The sequence below is a fragment of the Alligator mississippiensis genome, chromosome 2, assembly GCF_030867095.1.
Source record: "Alligator mississippiensis isolate rAllMis1 chromosome 2, rAllMis1, whole genome shotgun sequence".
Taxonomy (NCBI): Eukaryota; Metazoa; Chordata; order Crocodylia; family Alligatoridae; genus Alligator; species Alligator mississippiensis.
In genome coordinates, this window is record NC_081825.1 from 295,862,699 (window position 1) to 295,882,159 (window position 19,461).

The 19,461-nt window shown below is 48.7% G+C and overlaps 1 protein-coding gene across 2 annotated transcripts in view; it reads right to left on the minus strand.

The window, feature by feature from the left end:
• LOC102577225 (potassium channel subfamily K member 16) overlaps positions 1 to 17,325 on the minus strand; it is a 34,783-nt gene extending 17,458 nt beyond the window's left edge. For both annotated transcript variants that reach the window (XM_059723364.1, XM_019480013.2), the window contains exons 1-3: positions 17,252 to 17,325; positions 8,395 to 8,595; positions 2,380 to 2,500 (exon numbers count right to left, since the gene is read on the minus strand). In XM_059723364.1, coding sequence (XP_059579347.1) covers positions 2,380 to 2,500; positions 8,395 to 8,595; positions 17,252 to 17,260 — 331 coding nt within the window. In that variant the 5' untranslated portion in view covers positions 17,261 to 17,325. The remainder of the gene's footprint in view (positions 1 to 2,379; positions 2,501 to 8,394; positions 8,596 to 17,251) is intronic.
• Between the last annotated feature and the right edge of the window lie 2,136 nt (positions 17,326 to 19,461).

The following is a 19,461-nucleotide window of genomic DNA, read 5'->3' on the forward strand; positions in this document are numbered from 1 at the left end:
CCCAAGAGTCCAGCTTCCCTTACTGTTGTGGTACAGTCTTGGCTTAATACAAGCCTGTAATCCATCGAGCGTGCAACACCGTATCCTATTGCACCCTGGGTTTTATTCGGAGATCTCTTAGTAAAGTGTTCTCCAAAGTGATCGGCCAGATACAGACTGGCCAATAGGCACCAAGACAGATTTTGGGAAAAACTAAAGTGACTAAGTTGCCAAAAGGTCCCTGCTGCCATGGTGGTGGCTTTTGCTGTTTTTATCCCATGCCTGTCTAATGTAATGCGTATGGCTGGTCCTGGGAACCAAGGCCTTCCCATCCCGGAGGCCCAAACCACTAGGCAGCAGAGTCAGGCTGTGCTTGCTTGCTGGCCACGTGGCTCCACGATTCATGCAATCTTGGCTGCCCTGGGGGGCAGCTTTAGCTGAAGGCATGGAGCGCCTCCCTCCCGCAACTAGGCTTGCCCATAGCCTGCTGGGCAGGGCAGTCTTTTGAGAAAGAAGGATCCGCACAGTCAACAGGACTCTGCCGGCTGGGGTAATTGCATTTCTGTCACCAAAACTCTGCTTCTTACTGGCACAACTTGTGCTTGGGAGAGGATGCAGTATTGCAATACATGCGCAGCAGGGGTGGATCCAGAGCGGATGCAGTGGTGCAGCTTCATCCCCTTTCTGACCACATGGCAGGAACAGCAGCCAGGGACTTGCTTAAGTCCCCAAAGAAGGTAATAATCCCCTGGTCCCCTTTCCTATTGTGCTCAGAAACATATCCCCTCCCCACTCTGTCTCATCTCCCCTGCCTACTGCTGCCACTGTGTCCGCTGTCCCAGGGGAAGGGGAGCACCTGTCCCGCTCCAGGCAGGCTACACGAGGCCTGGGCTCAGCCTAGAACAGCAGCAGCAATAGTGGGTGGGTTCCTCCTTTCTGCCTGGTCTTCCCAGGTATTGCCTGCTAGCCCAGGAGCAAGCACAGGGAAGGGGGCCCCCACCTGCTGCCCAGCCCTGTGAAGCCTACCTGGACCTGGACAGGAGCTTCCTTTGCCCCCAGGAGAACGGGGACAGCTTCAACGGGAGGTGGGGAGAGGAGGGGAGGGGATGTGCCTCTGGGCAGCGAGGGGAAGGGGGACGAGTTCCTACCTTCTTTGGGGACGTTAAAAAATCCCCAGCTGCTGATCCCACAGTGCAGTCTGCTTTCCTTGAGGGCAGGAGGATCCTGGGAGCAGTGGGTGAAGCCACCTCTGCAATGCCAGGTGCTGCTTTCACATCCCCCTCTTCAAAATCCTGGGTCCACTTCTGCATCCATCATACAGCTTTGCCAGGTGAGCTGTGTCCATGCCAAGAGTCCTCTGCTGGTAGGCCTATACCTCTTTTGCATTCCCCGGCCAGACAAAATCCTGGCCTTGGTCTGCCCCTGTTGAGCTTGTGAGATCTGATGGGATCGCAGCCTGGAGTGGAGTGGCTGCCAGGAATAAGCACTTTAATAAGAACAAACCGGCAATACCTGGGGTCAAATTCGTTCTCTGGTTTGAGGCCCAGACTGAGGAGGCAACCACACTCTAATAGTGCAGCATGAGTCCCCTTGGCCATAGCTGAGCCTGAAACCCACCTCACTTGGGTTTGGTGAATTAAGGCCGGATCCGCTTGCAAAAGTGGAATCACTTTAATTCTACCAGTATAATTGCAGCAGTACAAAGCATCTCAAGAGCCCTATCCTGGGCTGCGTGAACTATTCTGGCTCACAGTGAAAGGGCTTTGCAGGTTTCTTGGAGACCCTCAGGCCACATGTTATTCTGGATGCCTGTTTGCTTCTTGTTGGAAACCTGCAGCCTCGGTCTGCAGCCATTTCCAGCACCGCCCAGCGCTTCAGTGAGGAGTGAAAAGTGCTGGTATTCGCTTTGGCCCCTCTTCCGTTTCTTTCCGCTGGTAGCAGAAGGAGTTGTGAGTAGGCTAATATAATCCATGCACCATCCATGTGCATGTCGGTGCTACCACCTTGATGGCCCAGCTGAATCCAGCTGTTTCCTATCATTCTTTCACGCTTTACAGCAGTTACAGAAATGATTTACAGCTTGTTTGACCTTGGAATGAAAACCAAGGGAAGTCAAGTCCTTCTCTGACCCGCCGCTAACCACTCAGCCAAGATTTTAAGAGATGACTCCACGGCTAGTAAAAGAGGCAGAGTGGGAGACTGAGCTATGCAAGGCCATTGGTATTTTTCAAACCCAAACGGTACATAAAGCAGCTGTGAGGCCTGAAGATCAAGGCAGTTGCTGCCTCTCGCTCGGGCCCATGAACATGTGTAGTTGATCTCCTTTAAAGCGCAATCACTTAAGGCTATAAAAAGAAAATAAGGCAGAAGGGGGTGAGCCTCCCCGCCCCCCAAACCTACCTATTGTGGAGACCACCGCGCCCACGAAGAAGAAGGAGTTGCTGAAATCCCAGTTGCTCTGTTCAACCTGTGATTTGTTCCTTACGGGGTAGACTCCCTTCTGAATGGCTTCGGTCAGGTTCTGCAATGGAAAGGGAGGTTTGGTTTGATTGTGCCTCCTTTCTCAGTGCCCGTGGTGGTGGAACAGAGGACCTGGCCTCTGTCCTGCGAGTGCCCCAGGGCAAGGGCACGTAGGCACTTCGCATGGCTGTGCTGCCAAGTCGGCGCTATCAGCAGTTCTGCCTCCGTCCGGGGCGGGGTGGGGAGTCGCGTGCTTATCAGGAGCCAGTCCTCACTCCAGGTGCCGTATCCCTGCCAGGTGCGGGTCAGTGGGTGCTGGAATGGATTTCACGGGAGCTGGTTTCTTTAGCACTAAATAAGACCTTGTATTATTTTTTGTTTCCCTACATCAATTGAGACATGAGGAATAGACCAAGGCAGCTTACCTCCCTGTCCATTAACTTGCCCGCGTGGGTATTTTCTGTGTTGCTCATGTCGGTTGCTTGCTCCTTGCAGCTAGTATCATATTTTCTCACGTACAGCACGTTTTCCCCCAAAAAATGAGCTGCTGAAAATTGCAGGGTTCTTATAGCTGAACAATGGAAAACTGGACCTCCCAAACTACTGGGGTTCAAATACCATATGTTCCTGCATACAACACCCTCCCAGAATAAAATATGCACCTTGTTTTTGAAAGACAGACCGAATTAAAGAACAATCTTTCCTCATACTAATTAACTAAATAGCAGCCCCGAGGGAGCAGGGTCTTCATAAAATCCTTGTATGCTTTTAAACTTTAATAACATACATTGCAGGTATGATAGAAACAATCTGTAAACAGCATTTAAAAGCACATTTATTAAAGTTTTAGGACAACTAGAGTACACAATGCTAGATTTCAACATAACCACCATCCATCATGATACAGTGCTCAATCTGATCTCCCAACTCCTTGAAAACGTTTCCCAGTTGCTCTTCAGTTACTGCACTAATTGCATTGATGATCCTAGCCCTAAGTCCCACCAGAAACTGTGGTTTTGAAGGGTAAACTACACTGTTAACATGTCCCCAACAGTGACGGGTCAGGTGAACGAGGTGGCCAAGCAATTGGTCCACCTCTATCTACCCACTTCTCTGGGGAAACGTCATTTAGGAACTGTAGTACATTCAGAGCATAGTGGCACGGAGCTCCAACTTATTTAAGAATAAATTCATTATTACTTATGAAGTCTAGCATTGTGTATTCTAGTTGTCCTAAAACTTTAATAAATTTGCTTTTGAATGCTGTTTACAGATTGTTTCTACCATACCTACAACCTAAGTTATTAAAGTTTAAAAGTGCACAAGGACTTTTTGGAGACCCTGTATAAGTGAGAAATATGGTAAGAGTAGTTTCTGCTGGTTACTGGGCAAAAGCAGAAGTAAAATCTCCACACACTTCTCAGGGAGTAAAACAATGAATAGGCTCAGCTCCCTAGTGGCTGCTACTTAGTTAATTAGTATGAGGAAAGATCGTTTTTTTAATGCAGTCTGTCTTTCAAAAACAAGGTGCATATTTTATTCTGGGACGGTGTTGTATGCAAGAACATACATATGGTATTTGAACCCCAGTAGTTTGGGAGGTCCAGTTTTCCATTTTTCAGCTGTAAGAAATGGTCCCTAATGTCTGAATTTTTGTACGGCACTGTCTAGCTTCATTTCCTGCATAGAGAGGACTGTACAAACGTGGAAGCAACAAAAGAGCTATTCTACTTTCTGCGTTTTTCCCCTCTGTGCCAGACGCTACTAGTTCAATATGTATTCTGGCCTGTAGCTAGTCTTCCAAATGATAGCAATTAGCAGAGCTCTAAGGTAATGAAAATGACTGGCCTGCTACAGGGTTCATTGCTTTGCTTTGGAGACCTTATTGACTTTCAGACTAGAAAAATAGAGGGGAAGAATATATCATGAGGGTTTCTCTTGAATGTAGGGCTTCTTGTTAATGAGATCTCTCGGGCTTAATTTACTCTTACTGTCTAAATGATTCTCCTGTAGATGCACGCTATTATTTTGTGAAGATGAACCTGAGTGCTTTGGGGCTCATCCTGTTCCACCCTTTATGCCTCTTTGTGGCACTTGGGTGTTTAAGGCAGGGGTGTCCAACTCATCTAGCCCTGTGGGCCAGATCAGTGGTGCGTGGCCAGCCCCACCAGCTGGATCAGGCCCACACACCTTTCCCTCCATACACCAGATGCTACACATGCAGTGCCCACTCTAGCAGGTCCAGGACCCATGCTGCACACAGTACCCATGCCAGGGCAGCCTTTTGGGGGGACGGAGGGAGGTGTCATGTGCAGCGTGGGTCCTGAGCTGGCCAGAATGGGCACTACATGTGCCTTGCTTCTCAGACCAGCTAGGGAAGGTGCTGTGTGCAGCACACATCCCAGACTGGCTGAGGCAGGCACCACGTGCGAAAAATGTCCCAGACTGGCTGGGGCAGGCACCACGTGCAACAAATGTCCAGACTGGCTGGGGCAAGCACCACGTGCAACAAATGTCCCAGACTGGCTGGGGCAGGCACCACGTGCGACAAATGTCCCAGACTGGCTGGGGCAGGCACCACGTGCAACAAATGTCCAGACTGGCTGGGGCAAGCACCACGTGCAACAAATGTCCCAGACTGGCTGGGGCAGGCACCACGTGCAACAAATGTTCCAGGCTGGCTGGGGCAGACAACACGTGCAACAAATGTCCCAGACTGGCTGGGGCAAGCACCACGTGCAACAAATGTCCAGACTGGCTGGGGCAAGCACCACGTGCAACAAATGCCCCAGACTGGCTGGGGCAGGCACCACGTGCAACAAATGTCCAGACTGGCTGGGGCAAGCACCACGTGCAACAAATGTCCCAGACTGGCTGGGGCAGGCACCACGTGCAACAAATGTTCCAGGCTGGCTGGGGCAGACAACACGTGCAACAAATGTCCCAGACTGGCTGGGGCAAGACCCATATGCAGAGAGTGGGCAGGACTTGTTTCTTGTCCCCACACTCAACAGCACCATGGAAGCAGGAGAAGTTTGCCCTTAGGCCAGGGCTGTCAGAGATACAGGCCTGTTTCTGTGGTGCTGTTCAGCGTGGGACCAAGAAGCAGAACCCTGCCCACTCTGCATGCAGCAGAGATGGAGAGAAGGTAGCAAAGCTCCCCGAGTGGCTTCACTCCCTTGTTTCCAGGTGTGGTGCATGAGAAGGGCTGGATGGGCTGTGCTCCTCCAGGGCACTGTGGAAGTGGTACAGACCCACCCAGAGTGTCTCCCTTCTGCCCTATGCCTTCCCACTGGAGTCCCTGGAAAACCTTTAGCATGTTGACTTCTGTGACATGCTTTTATTTTCGCCTTAAGTCTCAAGAAAGTGGGGAGGAGGAAGGGCACTCGCCCACCTTTTATGCTGATGGCTTCAGGGACTCAGGCTGGTCTGAATAAGCTCACTCTTAGACATTGAAATGTCACTTGAACACCTAATAGCTGGAATGGGATCTGGGCCCCCGAATCCTTTAAGTGTAAAGGCAGGTTTCCAGATACCGACCCTGAACCTTTAAATGGCGCATCACAAGAAAGCCATGCTTGGGTTTGTGAAAAGTCCTCAGCTAATGCAAGGTGACGGAGGGGGGTAAGTGAAGAGTTTCCTGATCCAGGTTCTGCCATCTCTCTGAGTTGCCCCAAGACAGAACTAGAAGAAATGGTGGCTTTATGCCATTATTGTGGGTCCCCGACACAGCTTAGAGCAGGGTGGGCAAAATGTGGATGTGACCTGCCAGGCCATTCTATCCAGCCCACGGGGCTCCCGCAAAATTTAGAAAATTCATATTTATCTGCCCCTGGCTGCCTGTCATGCGGCCCTCAATGGCTTGCCAAAACTCAGTAAGTGGCCCCCCACCTTAAATAATTGCCCGCCCCTGGCTTAGAGCAACCTCAAAACTGCTCTAGGTTATGCCTAGCTGCTAATGACCCCGAAGGACAGTTCCAGCAACTCTGGGTTGCCAAAGGATACCTGTGGGTAAGCTGTGCTCCTTTCACCCAGCCTCAGTCCTGGGCCAGTTTTGCCCCACTTGGAGATTCACCTTATACAAGGGATATCCAGCTTTATGGCTGCGATGCACCACCAGAAGGGAGTAGAGCTACTGCTCCATCAGGGAGACTTGACACCCCTTTGCCAAATCCTGTCCCATGGAGTGAGCTCACTCCCAGGACAGGATATGGCATCTGCAGTTCTTACTCATGCAATACAATTAGTGAAAGGTTCTTTTAGCCCTTAAAGAAGAAATAAAGTTCCCTTTTTATTCATAGAGCATGCATACAAAGAGAAACCCAGCAACCAGGGTGTCTATGTGAATTGGAATATGCCGGGTTTTTTTAAGCCCATGGTAGAAATCTCCTACCAGACAGAACAGCTGAAAGGACCACATGAATAAATAGTGTAACTATTCTGACTTCAGTAGGATTACGCCAGTGATGACTTTGACTCCACGGGTGGTATTAACTTAAAATCTTATTTGAAGGTGAAGGCCAGATTCGGCTCTGTTATGCTGAAGTCAGTGTCTGGATTTTGTATGATGTATGAGCCTATGCAAGAAAGGAAGCAATGCCATGTGTTTGAGGGTCTCTGCGCCCCTACAAACATCATTAAGAAATGCACTTGCTAATTCCAACTTGTGCAGAAGGCAACTTCAAGCAGCAAGTTTTCAGAAGCGTTTGGTTTTCACTGGACATGAAGAAAATAGTTTGTCTTTTTATTGCAAACTGCCCTAGGGTGTTTTCCTGGGAAGGGTGGCAGATAAATCTAGTAAGTAAATAACTGCAGAGGACTGCCATTGCCTAAATTGGAATTGTCGTGGAAGTGGAAGTAGAACTGCAGTCAGACTGTGCCCAAAACACTCATTGCTGTTCCAGACCCTATATGCACAGTAATTACGAAGAGGAGCTTGCAGGCTCCATCATTCTTTCCCTGTCCTAAATCTAAGTAACACGCATATTTTAAGATAAAACTGAAAAAGAAGCAGCTGTATCCAGCTGCCCCCGCCCTTTAACAAATGGAGGGAGCAAGGCTGGACATCTGGGACTCAAGCAGGTTCACTGCAGAAGCAGCCTAGATAAATGCCAGAAATGAAATGGGCCAGAAGTGACACACACGGGATAAATTTCTCCAGCTTGATCTCCCACCATCTCTGCTCCCCTGCTCTTGCAGGTGTCCGTGAGAATCAGAAGCGATTGAATTCACACTGTGCTGCTGGCAGAGATTTCTTTTCACTCTCTTAAGCAAGGCGCTATTTTTGCTTCCCCAGTACAGAATCATGGCTCAAAGGGAGGTAAAAATAAGTGATGTGGAGCATGAATCAGTGATTCCTTTATTTTCCACAGACGAGCCCTGCAAGACCCCATCGCACTTCGAGCAAGGCTGGTACCATCCCTAATGCTCTCATGCAATAGAGCAGATAGAGCTAGGAAAGGGCTGGAGGAGACATCATCTCTGTGCTCAGTTTGCATTCTCCTGCCCAGACTGCTTGCTCCATTTGCCAACCATAATAGGGCAAGTCACCTTGATGGAGATTATCAGGAGAGGTTATTTTAAGTCAATACTTTTTAGCAGGTATTTCAAACCTGCTGATTGTCCCTGAGAAAAGTCCACGAGGGAAGTGAACAGAGACCTGTGAACCTCCATCTCGTGCCAGCACACACGCGCGCATGAGCATAATCCACTGAGATCCACCTGTCGACCAGCACAAAGCCGGAGCAGCCGGTCTGAGAACTGGGGCATGGGGTTTACCGGCTGATAGACAAGGCTCTGTCGAGCTGATTCACCGATCGACCTGCTCCGTCCATTCAGACTGGACACTGAGCTCCCACAAGGAAAAACCTAGCGACAGTGCAGAGCAGGAAACACTCCAGGAGGAAAAAAGAGGCTGGGGGACAATCGCACGTGGTCGCGGCGATACTGCCTTACCTTCACAAACTGCTCCACGTCCCCCACGGAGAGGTGGGCGAAGTTCTGCAGAAAGGCCTGCTTCATTTGGATGACCGCTGTTTTCTCATGCTGCTCGGCATCCCTCTCCAGAGCTTGGAAGACGATGGCCCCCAAGAAGAGGTAGGTGAAGTAGCCGACCACCAGCAGACAAGTCTGGACCTTCCTACTGCACATGGCAGTCTGCAGGCAACGGCGAGGGGGAGATTAATGGTGTCTGTTGGTCAATGACTACCAGAAGCCAACTTCCTTTTTTGTCACAGCCAGAAAGCTCAGCCCGAGCCCAGCCACTTGGGTTTTCTCTGGGATCTCGTACTAACACAGACCGGGAGCTGTCAGAAATGTTTATGGAGAAATACACTCTCCAGCTCCCTCGGTGAAGTGCTATTTAGGGATTTCCTGCCATATGTGAAACTCTGCAGTGCCGAGTTCTCAGGAATGTGGGTCAGGGTGTGGGAAATGATCTGGCACGATACCACCTCCTTTTTCTGGAGTGACTTTTTCCCAAGCAGTTGGGGAACAAGTGAAAACAAGCACCGCAATAATAGATCAAAGGCTTGCATTCATGCTTGTTGGCTTTGTTCTGGTTGCAATGATACAGTTTTCACTCCCTCCTCCTCCTCCTCCTCCTCCTCCTCCTCCTCCCTGTGACTGTGGGATGATTTAGTTAGGGATGATCCTGCCTCGAGCGGGGACTGAAGGAGATGCTCCAACAACAAAGCACGTGGCTGAGTCTCCGCAGCACGCTCTGTCGCCAGAAGCAATAGCCTAGCATTGGGAAGTCCATGAGGCAGATGTGCTGAAACATGCTGGCTGTCAGAGAAAGCTCCTATCTGTGACAGCAGGCAGCCAAAACACCAGCTCCACAGTCACTCGGAAGTGACACTGGTTCTTCACCACCCAAAGTGCGAGGCTCGGAAGTGACACCGGCCTTCGCCACCCAAAGTGCACCACCTCGGAAGTGACTCTTCAATGACCTTCACCACCCAAAGTGCAAGGCTCTTTCTTTTGACCTGAAGTCACTATAAAGCTGCTAAAGACTAGGAGCCATGGCCTTAAGGTGCAGCAGGAGAAATTTAGGCTGGAGAGGAGACTTTGTGATTATGCGAGTGATCAGTCATTGGAAAAGGCTGCCTAGAGAAGCTGTGGGGTCGCCATCCTTGGAAACTTTTGAAAGCAGGTTAGACAGACACTTGGGTGGGACGGTTTAGTCGGGAATGATCCTGCCTTGAGCAGGGGCTGGCCTAGATGACCTTGTGCAGTCCCTTCCAACCCCACTTTCCTGTGATCCTACTTCTTTAAGTGGTTGCAGTAACAGCCTATCATCTTCTCTGGGCCAGCCGCTGGAGCAGTGGTTCTCAACCCGCGTAGACTAAAGGCACCCTTCATTAGATTCAAGTTCCCCCTCAGAATATGTCAGCTCTAAGCTCTCACTCATTTTTTGACTACAGAAAAATACCAGAGCAATTCTTTTGTTGCAAAAAAACCTCAGAAAGATCACGGCAGGTCAGAGAGTTTTTACCACTCTTGATTCCCAATTGAAATCTCTGGGTTTACCTGGTGAATCACGTGTGCGTGCCTAACAGTGCTAACCGCAGCACCCTGGTTGAGCATCATTGCATTTGAGGGAGGCAGGGCACGTACTTCACATGTGCATGTCACTTACTCAGGCCCGCCTTCCTCCCAGCGATCCTTGCTTTGTCTGCACAACAGGCCCAGCAAGACACGGAGCATTCACTCAGCCAGTTCATTTGACCTGGGGGAGGTCCCCTGCCATCATCAGCCATCATGCCCACAAGTGCCATCATCAGCCCCTGCCGTCATCAGCCATCATGCCCCTCCTGGAGGTACTGAGCCCCCACCATGGACAGATCTAAGACTTTGAAAAGTGGGGTGCAGAAGGTGTGGTGCATCCCCACATATAACACAGTGCACATTTTTCTCCTGTTAAAGAGAAACTAGATGCTTTAATAATATAGTAGGGACCTAGCACCACATTATTCAGCTTAAGATCAAAGCAAAAACACATATAACTTTATAGGCATGCAACTGATTTGTTAGCTTATATATAATGTTAAAAAACACAACAAACTAGGCAAAAAATAGTTCAAAGAAATTGTTTTATTATTCCTGGAGTCATTATAGTTAAATGTACATCTTTTATTCAGAAAATCTAGCCTTGAGGACCAGTCATTTCCACATCTGAATTATTATTCATCTGAGTTACTATTATTCATCTCACCTGAGATAAGGTTTTTAGTTTAGAGCTAAACACAGTCTGCAGGGCTGTGAAACAAGAGAGAGAGAACTGGGAATGGCTAACAGACAGCAACATTACAGAAGAAAGACTAGCTTGATTAATGGAACATCAAGATCATTAAAAAGGGGAGAGGTTCATTAAACCTGGTGGAGTGAAGGAAGATTAGCGGGGATCAGGTAGACTGTAATGAGCCATGAAGTCAGTTGATTCCCTCAGGATTGCCAAAATAGAAATGCCACTGCACCTCCAAGGCAGCTGGTTTTAAAGTTTGGGTGAAGTAGGAATCAAAGGGAATGCAACTGCACCACCACACCCCCAAATCCACCCCAGGCCCCACCATTAATGGGCAGTTTTGTTGATGACTCCAGAGGCACTGGGAGGTAGGGGGAGGGCAGATAAGCACAAAACACGAGAGAGACGGTAGCTCTGTAAGCAAGAGAGAGGAAGTGGAGCCTTGGGTTTCCTGAAGGCCCACAGATGCCCTATCAGCTGCTCTGACTCTGAGTCACATATACAACCTTGAGTCCTGTCCCCCGCTTTCCTGGTCTCACTGTTGGGTAGCAGCTGCCTGGTTGTTTTGTCCCAGGGAGCCACAGCGTGTTCCAGCTCTGCACGTAGACATCCAACTGACTCATCACAGGGCACCTCCAGCCTGGAGGGAGGTCAGTGTGCTAAAGAGCAAGGGAGTCTCTAGTCATGCTCATGCTGACCAGTGCCTGTGTGTGTCTGCTGTGCTCAGCACCAAGCACCTGAGTCCCTCAGCCATGCCTTCCACCGGTTAGAGGTCGCCTGGTGAGCTCTGTATCTCCAGCGCACCACCTCTTCTACTAAAAGCACCCCCAAAAGTGCCTCTTCTCAACTCAGGCCCTATTTTGTTCTAGCTGGGTTCTTCTACCTATATGTCCTACTCAGCGATGCTCAGGGCACTGGATTTTCATAGATTTCATAGACATTAGAGCTGGAAGGGACCGCGGAAGATCATCATGGCTCTGATTCAACAAATCGCTCAACACATGCTTAGCTTGAAGCATCTGCCTAGATCAGGGGTGGGCAAAATGTGATGCAGCCCACCAGGCCATTCTATCCAGCCCATGAGGCCCCTAAAAATTTAGAAAATTAGTATTTATCTGCCCCTGGCTGCCTATCATGTGACCCTCGATGGCTTGCCAAAACTCAGTAAGCGGCCCTCTGCCCAAAATAATTGCCTACCACTGGCCTAGATCCACCCCAGTTCAGCAACACAGGTATGTTTTCAGTGAAAGGTGATGTCTCAGTGAGCTCAGTGTGTTCATACGTGCTTTGCTGAATTGGAAACTACGGGCCTTAGTCCGGTCACTGGACAGGCACAACGCCCACTGATTTCAGGGGAGGTGGCGTGCAAAGTCAGGGTCAGACTCACATGCCTGGGGAAGGTGTAGTTAAATCTGTGGGAAGTGGCTTGCTTGACATAACCAGCTGGGTCCTCTTTCCCCAGCAGTAATGACCAGTGACCCACAAATGTTTGCCTTAGATTAATTGCTTCTTCCATATTTTGATGATTTTTTTTTCTAGCAAGGCAAATGTTTCCTTAGGATAGAGCATCAGTAGATGAAGGACAAAGTTAATCACTGCTTTAATCAGAAATTCACAAAAGTGACTTGGCCACTGAGGAGGATTCAGATGGGCCGTTCACCTCTGCTCCTCAAGTACCTGTGCTTTTTGAACAATGGGTTTGTAAATCTGGAGGCGCTGGGCTTGGTTCCAGCTGGCTGCTGAAAACAAGCACTGGCAAATGCCTGTAGTCTATCAAATGCCTGCTGTTCTTTGACACAGAAACCTGTAGCTGACTTTGCACCTCAAAGGGAAACAGGAAAATGGTGAACAGAGATGAAGTGTTTTTAAGGGGCTGCAAAACTGAGAGGCTTTTAAAAGGTGACTTGTGAAGGATTTAAAGAAATGGGGCTGATGACCCTTTTTGGCTTCTCTCTCCGTCTTTTTTTGTTTGCTTGGTTTGTTTTTTGCTTCCATAAACATGCCTAATTTTCTTCTTTTTTTTACCTATTTTTTTAAGCCTTTGAATGTCAAATTTATCTCCCCTGTTTTTCTCCAGGACCTCTGCAGGAAGTTTTTGCAGGACCTCTGCAGGAAGGTCTCAGCAATGTCTGCTATGGGCATAGATGGCATAATTTATGTATTTATGGAACATATATGCCACCCTTCCCCAGCCAGAAGACACTGGGTGGCTCACAATAAAAGGCAAAACAACTTATAAAAGCAGACAGGGGTTTTTAAAAAAACTTTTCTTTACCAGGTGGGGTACCCTCTGCCAGCTGTGGAGATGCCAAAACATCTGTCCTTCAAGAGTGAGGAAGATCCAAGGGTAGCTTCCTGCTCTTCTCCTACACCTGTGGGTGGAGCTGGTCTCACTTTGGCCCCTGTGTAGACATTCTTATTCTGCATTCAGTCTGCCCCTTTCTGCCATTTAGCTGAAGCCACTTCCACAGGGGACCGAAAAACCACTCTTGGTGTAAGAGTGTCCACATAGGAAACTAGCATAGAGAAGTGATTCTGGGTTATTTCCTTCCGTAGACAAGCCTTGACAAATGAGATGAGGAGCATCCCACAATATATTTGAGGCATCTGTCCCTCATAGCAACAGGTCACACCAATAAAAAAACCATTCAAACACCCGGGCGCTACCCCAACACACTGGACAAACATACTGTCCTACATGGCCTTGTGGTTACAGCACTTAGGAGATCAGGGCTGTTTCCAGGTCATCCCCAGGCTTCTTATAGGACACTTGAGCAAAGCTCTTTGTCCCTTAGTTCTCTGTTGGTAAAATGAGGGTAATGCCACTTCCTTTCCCCCACGCCTCTCATTAGACTATAAGCATTTGGGGGGAAATGGTATCCCTTTATAGGTATATTCAATGCCGCACACAGCGGCACCTCGGTTTTGGTTGGAACCGTGAGGAGTTGTTGAAAAATATCAATTCACATGGCTGCTTTCCCTGTGGGTAATGGAGAGAGGTGTGAAGTCAAATCCTGGCTCCACCAAATCGGATTTTTGAGACTGACCTGATTGAAGCCAAGATGTCCCCAACGATAGCTGAAAGCCCAGGAAGTCTTGCCTTTCCCTGGCTGTTTCCTTTGAGAAGAGGATTTCTTCTCGTCACTCATCATGACCGGTGCTGAGGCTGACAGAGCAGGCTCAATGCATGTGTATGTGTGTGTGTGTGTGTGCATGCATGCGTGTGTGTGTGTATGCGTGTGATTTCTCTGTGCAAGAACAGGCCTTGGGTGCAAGCAAGGGCCTGAGGGGATGTGACAATCATTCTGCTGGTAGGAAGGAGGTTGCATTATTTTTTCCTGGCGTGTTTATTCACACCAGCCTGCGACTTGCTAATAGCTGCTGCAGTCAGAGTTAGCGCAGGTGCTGCGTTACATCAAACAGCATCGCTGCATTTGCACGTGGGAGGGACGCTTGCTGAGTAAAAGAAGAAGTAATAATGGAGAGAAAGCCAAGAACTTGCTCGCTACGAGAAGCTGTTTAATGATGACAGAAGGAACTGGATTTTGTGGGGTAGGGGAAAAATGATTTTGCCTCTTCGAAAGCAGCGTTGTCTGTTTGCAGCTGTTTCTCTGAGACTTAAAAATGCTTTCTGCTGTGCTTCCCTGTGCTCCTGTCCTCAAACATCTGCCATGCATGCAATGCAACAGCTGACTCAAGGCTTTCAGTCCTTACTGGCAGACAGAGACTGACTCACTCTTGAAGGAGTTAAAGAAGGGTTATCTGCCCACACCTCAACCCAAGAAAACAAACCAACAGTATCAAACCTTGTCCTAAAACACCACCCAGCAGTAAAGTAGTACTGCAAGAGCAGGAGGGTAAAATGGTTATGACGTGCCCCCTAGCACCTTTTAATAGTTATAGCATAATAAGCCATTATGGGGTAAATAATGTCCACGTTATTTCATTAGTCATGTTAAATGAAGAATGAAAAATAAAATCAGGAACATCGTTAGCGGGAACAAGCCGGTTCCGTGGACAAGCGCCCCAAAGCACTAATAAGGCAGGACTGTGTTGTATGCGGCAGTAGGGCTGCGCGAAGCTTTGGGTGGTGATTTGATCTGGAGGAGATTCGGCCTGATTCGGTGGCCAAATCTCCAAATCCTAATCAAATCAGGGGACCAATAAAAAGGTCCAAATTGATTCGAAGCTCTCTGAATCTTCAGAAAAGATTCGGAGAGCATTGATGATTCGGGCAGTCCCCGCTCGCCACGGGGAGCTGGAGCCGGACTCGGAGCTGGTAAGTAGGGATGGGGGAGTGGGGCTGGAGGAGGCTCCACGTGCCGGGAGCCGGGGCGGCAGCGCAGCCATTGCCGGGCTGGGAGAGCATGCGGGAGATGGGCCTGCCTGATTCAGAGATGCAGCAGCGGCCCAATCTCTGAATCAGGTTCGGCTGAATCGATTCGGGACAGTGATTCGAATCACCATATTGAACCACTGTCCCCCGAATCAGCTGAATCCGAAGCGAATGCTAGCCACTTTGCACAGGCCTACAAGGCAGTCAGTGCTGTATGGAGATATGTTGGGTAGCTTTAAGCTGGCTGGCCTCTGAACTGAAAGCAGTGTAGCAATGCAGTACTCAACATAGCACTAATCTGCATGTCCTTTTCTGGCCTGGGAGACAACACATGCAGCTTTAGCTCAGGCTAGCGGTGTACAGCACTGCCTGGCACCCTGCGCACGTACCCAGGGAGTCGCTGCGTCTGCCTACACGCTTCAGATTGGTGGCTCTCAAACCCTTTCTGGGTCAGGTCAGCCCTTTGGGATGTTGTACTGCTGTGTAACCTGCAACTCTTGTGCAATGGATAAAAAAAGTACCACTTCAAGTCATTAGAGGGGCCACACAGTAATGCAGAGTTGTTTTCAAGTTTGTTCCCTCCATATTTCCTCATCCCCTTCTTCTGCTTTCCCATTCTTTCGTCCTTCCCACCCTTAGAAGTTCGTTGCATTCCCAGGTTTGAGAAACTTTGCTACAGAGGAAGCAAATAAGACCCTCATGGCTCCTGAAGAATAGACAAGCTCTTGACAAGGATGGCATTTATCTCAACTTCCCCAAGACTTTGGGGACAAAGTGGCCCTGGTTGGCATCTGTTCACTGTCATGCCTTTGTCAAGGAGGATCTCAGAAAGAACTGGTGTAAGGCCGTAGTCCTCAAATATGGGAAACCAGCAAAAGTCGATTCTCAAAGCTTGGCTGAGCTGGTAGATTTACCCGTCGCATATGATACAGCATGGAGTTACGGGCTACTGCTCATATCATCAAGGATCGTGAACTGCCACTGCATTTTGTAACCCCTAGCTACAATGCTGAGCAGCCTGGGATTACACATCCCTTTGAATCAGCAGATCAGCAAAACCTTCACCCTCAGCAGTGGTCGACTACAAGGGCCCATGCTGACTCCTTGATCACTGAACACCAACACACGTGTCTTACCAGACACAACCCCGTGTAAGCTCATTTATCCTGCTGACATTGCTCTTGTGAGTCGAGACAAAAAACCTCATCGCTGTCAGCAACACCCTCTCCCTCAACCTTAAGATAATGGCAGAGTATTGGATGCTCTATTGCACTACGTCTAAAGCCTTGGGAACACGCTTTCACCAAACCAGAATGGCTGCTGAAGAGCATTACCTTGGTGGTCAACAGGTCCAAAGGGAGCCCTATCTGAAGCAGTCTGATGCGACTTTAGAAAGAACTTTGATCTGCAAAACTCATCTGGAGAAGAGGCGCAAAAAGAAAAAAAAGCAAGGACTAGTCTTACCCAAAAACTTGTGGGCATGCATTTCCCATCGGGTACACATTTCAACTGGTGATTCTAACCCTGGTATACCCAGCCACTGAATAGCATGCACTAGCCTGAGCAAGCAGAAATCTTACCCGAGCTCTGGATGGGCAGTCGAATGGCACAATGAAAATTAAACTAGAACATTAAAACCAACCCTTACTGAGTGGCTGCCCACAGTGGGACACACATCCCCACCCCAAATCCACAGACATATGCACACACCTCACAGGTACAATCAAACCATAGTCAACTTGATTTTAGCAGTTCACAAAGAAACCCCTGGTGTCTTCCTTCTACCTTACACGGCATTTTGAAATCCACCTAATTCTCTTAAGTATCCTTATTTAATCTTGAGGCATGCAGGAAAGAGTTCTGAGATAATACCGTTGTCCCCGAAAAACACAGAATCATAGAAAAGCAGGGACCTCAGGAGGTCATTTGGTCCCACCCTTTGCTCCAGGTAGGCTGTCTAAACCGTTCCAGGCAAGTGTTTGTCTAACCTGCTTTTGAAAACTTCCAGATAGAGATTCCACAGTGGGAATCAATAGTCTAATCAACATCGAAATGCCAATCCCACAAAAGAAACTTTCAGGTTTCAACCTACGTCCAGAACAGTTTCAGAACATCACACAGTAGATATGGTCACATCTTATATCTATAAAAGAGGATGGACAGCACACAGCATGACATCAGCTGCAAACCATGGGCCACAGCATAAATCAGTGCCTGCTTCAGCTGCTTACCATGGGCATCTCAGACTTACACCATGTCACTTCCAAAACTCGCCGCTGGCTTGCTACTCTGGACTCAGTGCCTGGAACAGTCGCCTGCTTCTCCTGCCAGATGAAAAAAGAGATCATGAATCGCTCAGCATTGTATTTAGCCTGAATTGACCCTCTTTCCTCATCTCAGGTCCTTTCAACCACTTGAATTGCACAATGTCTATAACTATATCATAGAATTACAGGCTGCTGAATGCTTTTAGGCTAGACTAATAATTAAGAGAGAATGGGTATACATGCAACAGGACGTGTTTCTGAGAATGAGCGCAATGACGTGTGCTGTATACTTAAGTTAGTGGTTATGTCTGCAGTGGTTATTCTTTATACAGTTAACCAGCTCAGTACAGAGGAGCGAGTTTTGCACTTGCTAATGCAGATCCGTGGAATCACGGGGTTGGAAAGAACATCAAGAAATCGTGTTTTTTCCCCCTACTCATGGCAGGGGACAAGCACAGGAACAGGCTACTTAGAGAAACCGTGGAATCTCCATCCTTGGAAATGGGCAAGAGCAGGTTAGACAGACACTTGGCTGGGATGGCTTAGACAGGGATGATCCTTCCTTGAGCAGAGGGCTAGAATAGATGACCTTGTGAGGTCTCTTCCAGCCCTACTTGCCTACAATCCCTGTCCAAACCATCCCGAAGTAACGTTTGTCTAACTTGTATTTAACAGCCTCCATGATGAAGATCCCACAACCTCCCTAGGTAACCTGTTCCAGTGCTTAATCATCCCCAGAGTTAGATACATCTTCCTCATAGCTAATCTAAAACCCCTTGTTGTAATTTAAACCCATTACTTCTTGTTCTGTCCCCTGCACACACAGAACTGTTGGTTGCCACCCTCATTATGACAACCCCTTTTGTATTTGAAGACAGATGGGGTGTGAAGGAGACACCAATCTTATCTTAAAAGCATTTCCCTGTGTGTTTTAATGCTGGTGCATGGGTGAATTTTGTCTGGGATTTACAAAACTGCATGGATGCCTAAGTGCCTTAATAAGATAGGATATATGGACCCCATATAGCAGCAACCCAGGAGGGATTAATGAAGGACCAAATTAGCTCCTCCAGCTGTGAGCAAGCAGCTGGTTAGTAACAGCTGCTATGACAAGCCACAGTGGAGGCAGAATTGAGGCAGGAGGTGAGGAAGTATTAGGGTCAGAGGTTGAGAGTTGCTGTGGGAGGAGTGCAGACAGAAAGACTGACAGGCAGCAAAGGTAGGAAGCAGCGAGGGGCTGCAAGGACCAGCCTTGAGCTGTTGTAACACGAGGTACTTGGGCTGGAGCCTTGAACAGTGGGTGGGCCTGGGTTCCCCTCCCCTGCAGAAGACCAAGGATGTCCTTGGGCCTTACCTTTCAGGGCCAGCAAGCACCAGTCAGCCTACTCTGCAAACACAAGTCTATGCTGAACTGGGTATTGAGCCCTCTGGGCTGTTGGGCATGAGCTTGAACTTCCTGATGCCTCAAGGGGGTGGAGAAATAATACAGATTCGAGTAGTCGGGCTGCTGTGCTGGATCTGACTGCATAGGGGCACCATGGGCATTAGATGAGCCCTTTCACACCTGAGAAATGAGATTTGCAATCTCTGCATCTGGTCTGGTCACCCTTGATGCTGTAGGCATGAGTTGCAGAATTACCAGTCTTTGGGAGTCCTGAGTTAGGTCTGAAACTTAAAAAATCTGGAGGGTTTTGTTTTTTAAATCTGATTTTTTTCCCCTATATTTTTCCTGGTTTCTGAGCCCCTGGGCATATGTAGTACATACAAACTTTTCTCTTGCCACCATAAAAGCCGCTCAAAATGCCGAGATCTCACAGGATCCCGGGGTGAGTGCTGAGGACTATGGGATCTGTGATAAAACTGGCTGATAACTGGAAGTCTGGTTGTGCCCTTCATGTGTGCTGGTGGGTAAGGACAATGTCCCACGTAATAACCACGCTAGAGGAGAGACAGTAGGTCACAGAAGGGGATGTCCCTTCCTGGCACACGTAGCGGTTGAGTGGGCTGCTGTGTGGGGGTCAGTGGAGCCCTGACCCTGCCTCTTCCTCTTCGTGAGGACAAAGGCCCCTGGCAGCACCGAGTGGAGGTCAGCAGCTCTGAATGCCTAGCAGGAGACCAGTCTTATATCTCACATATTCAGAGAAGTTTAGGGCTGGAAGGGCCTCATGAGATTG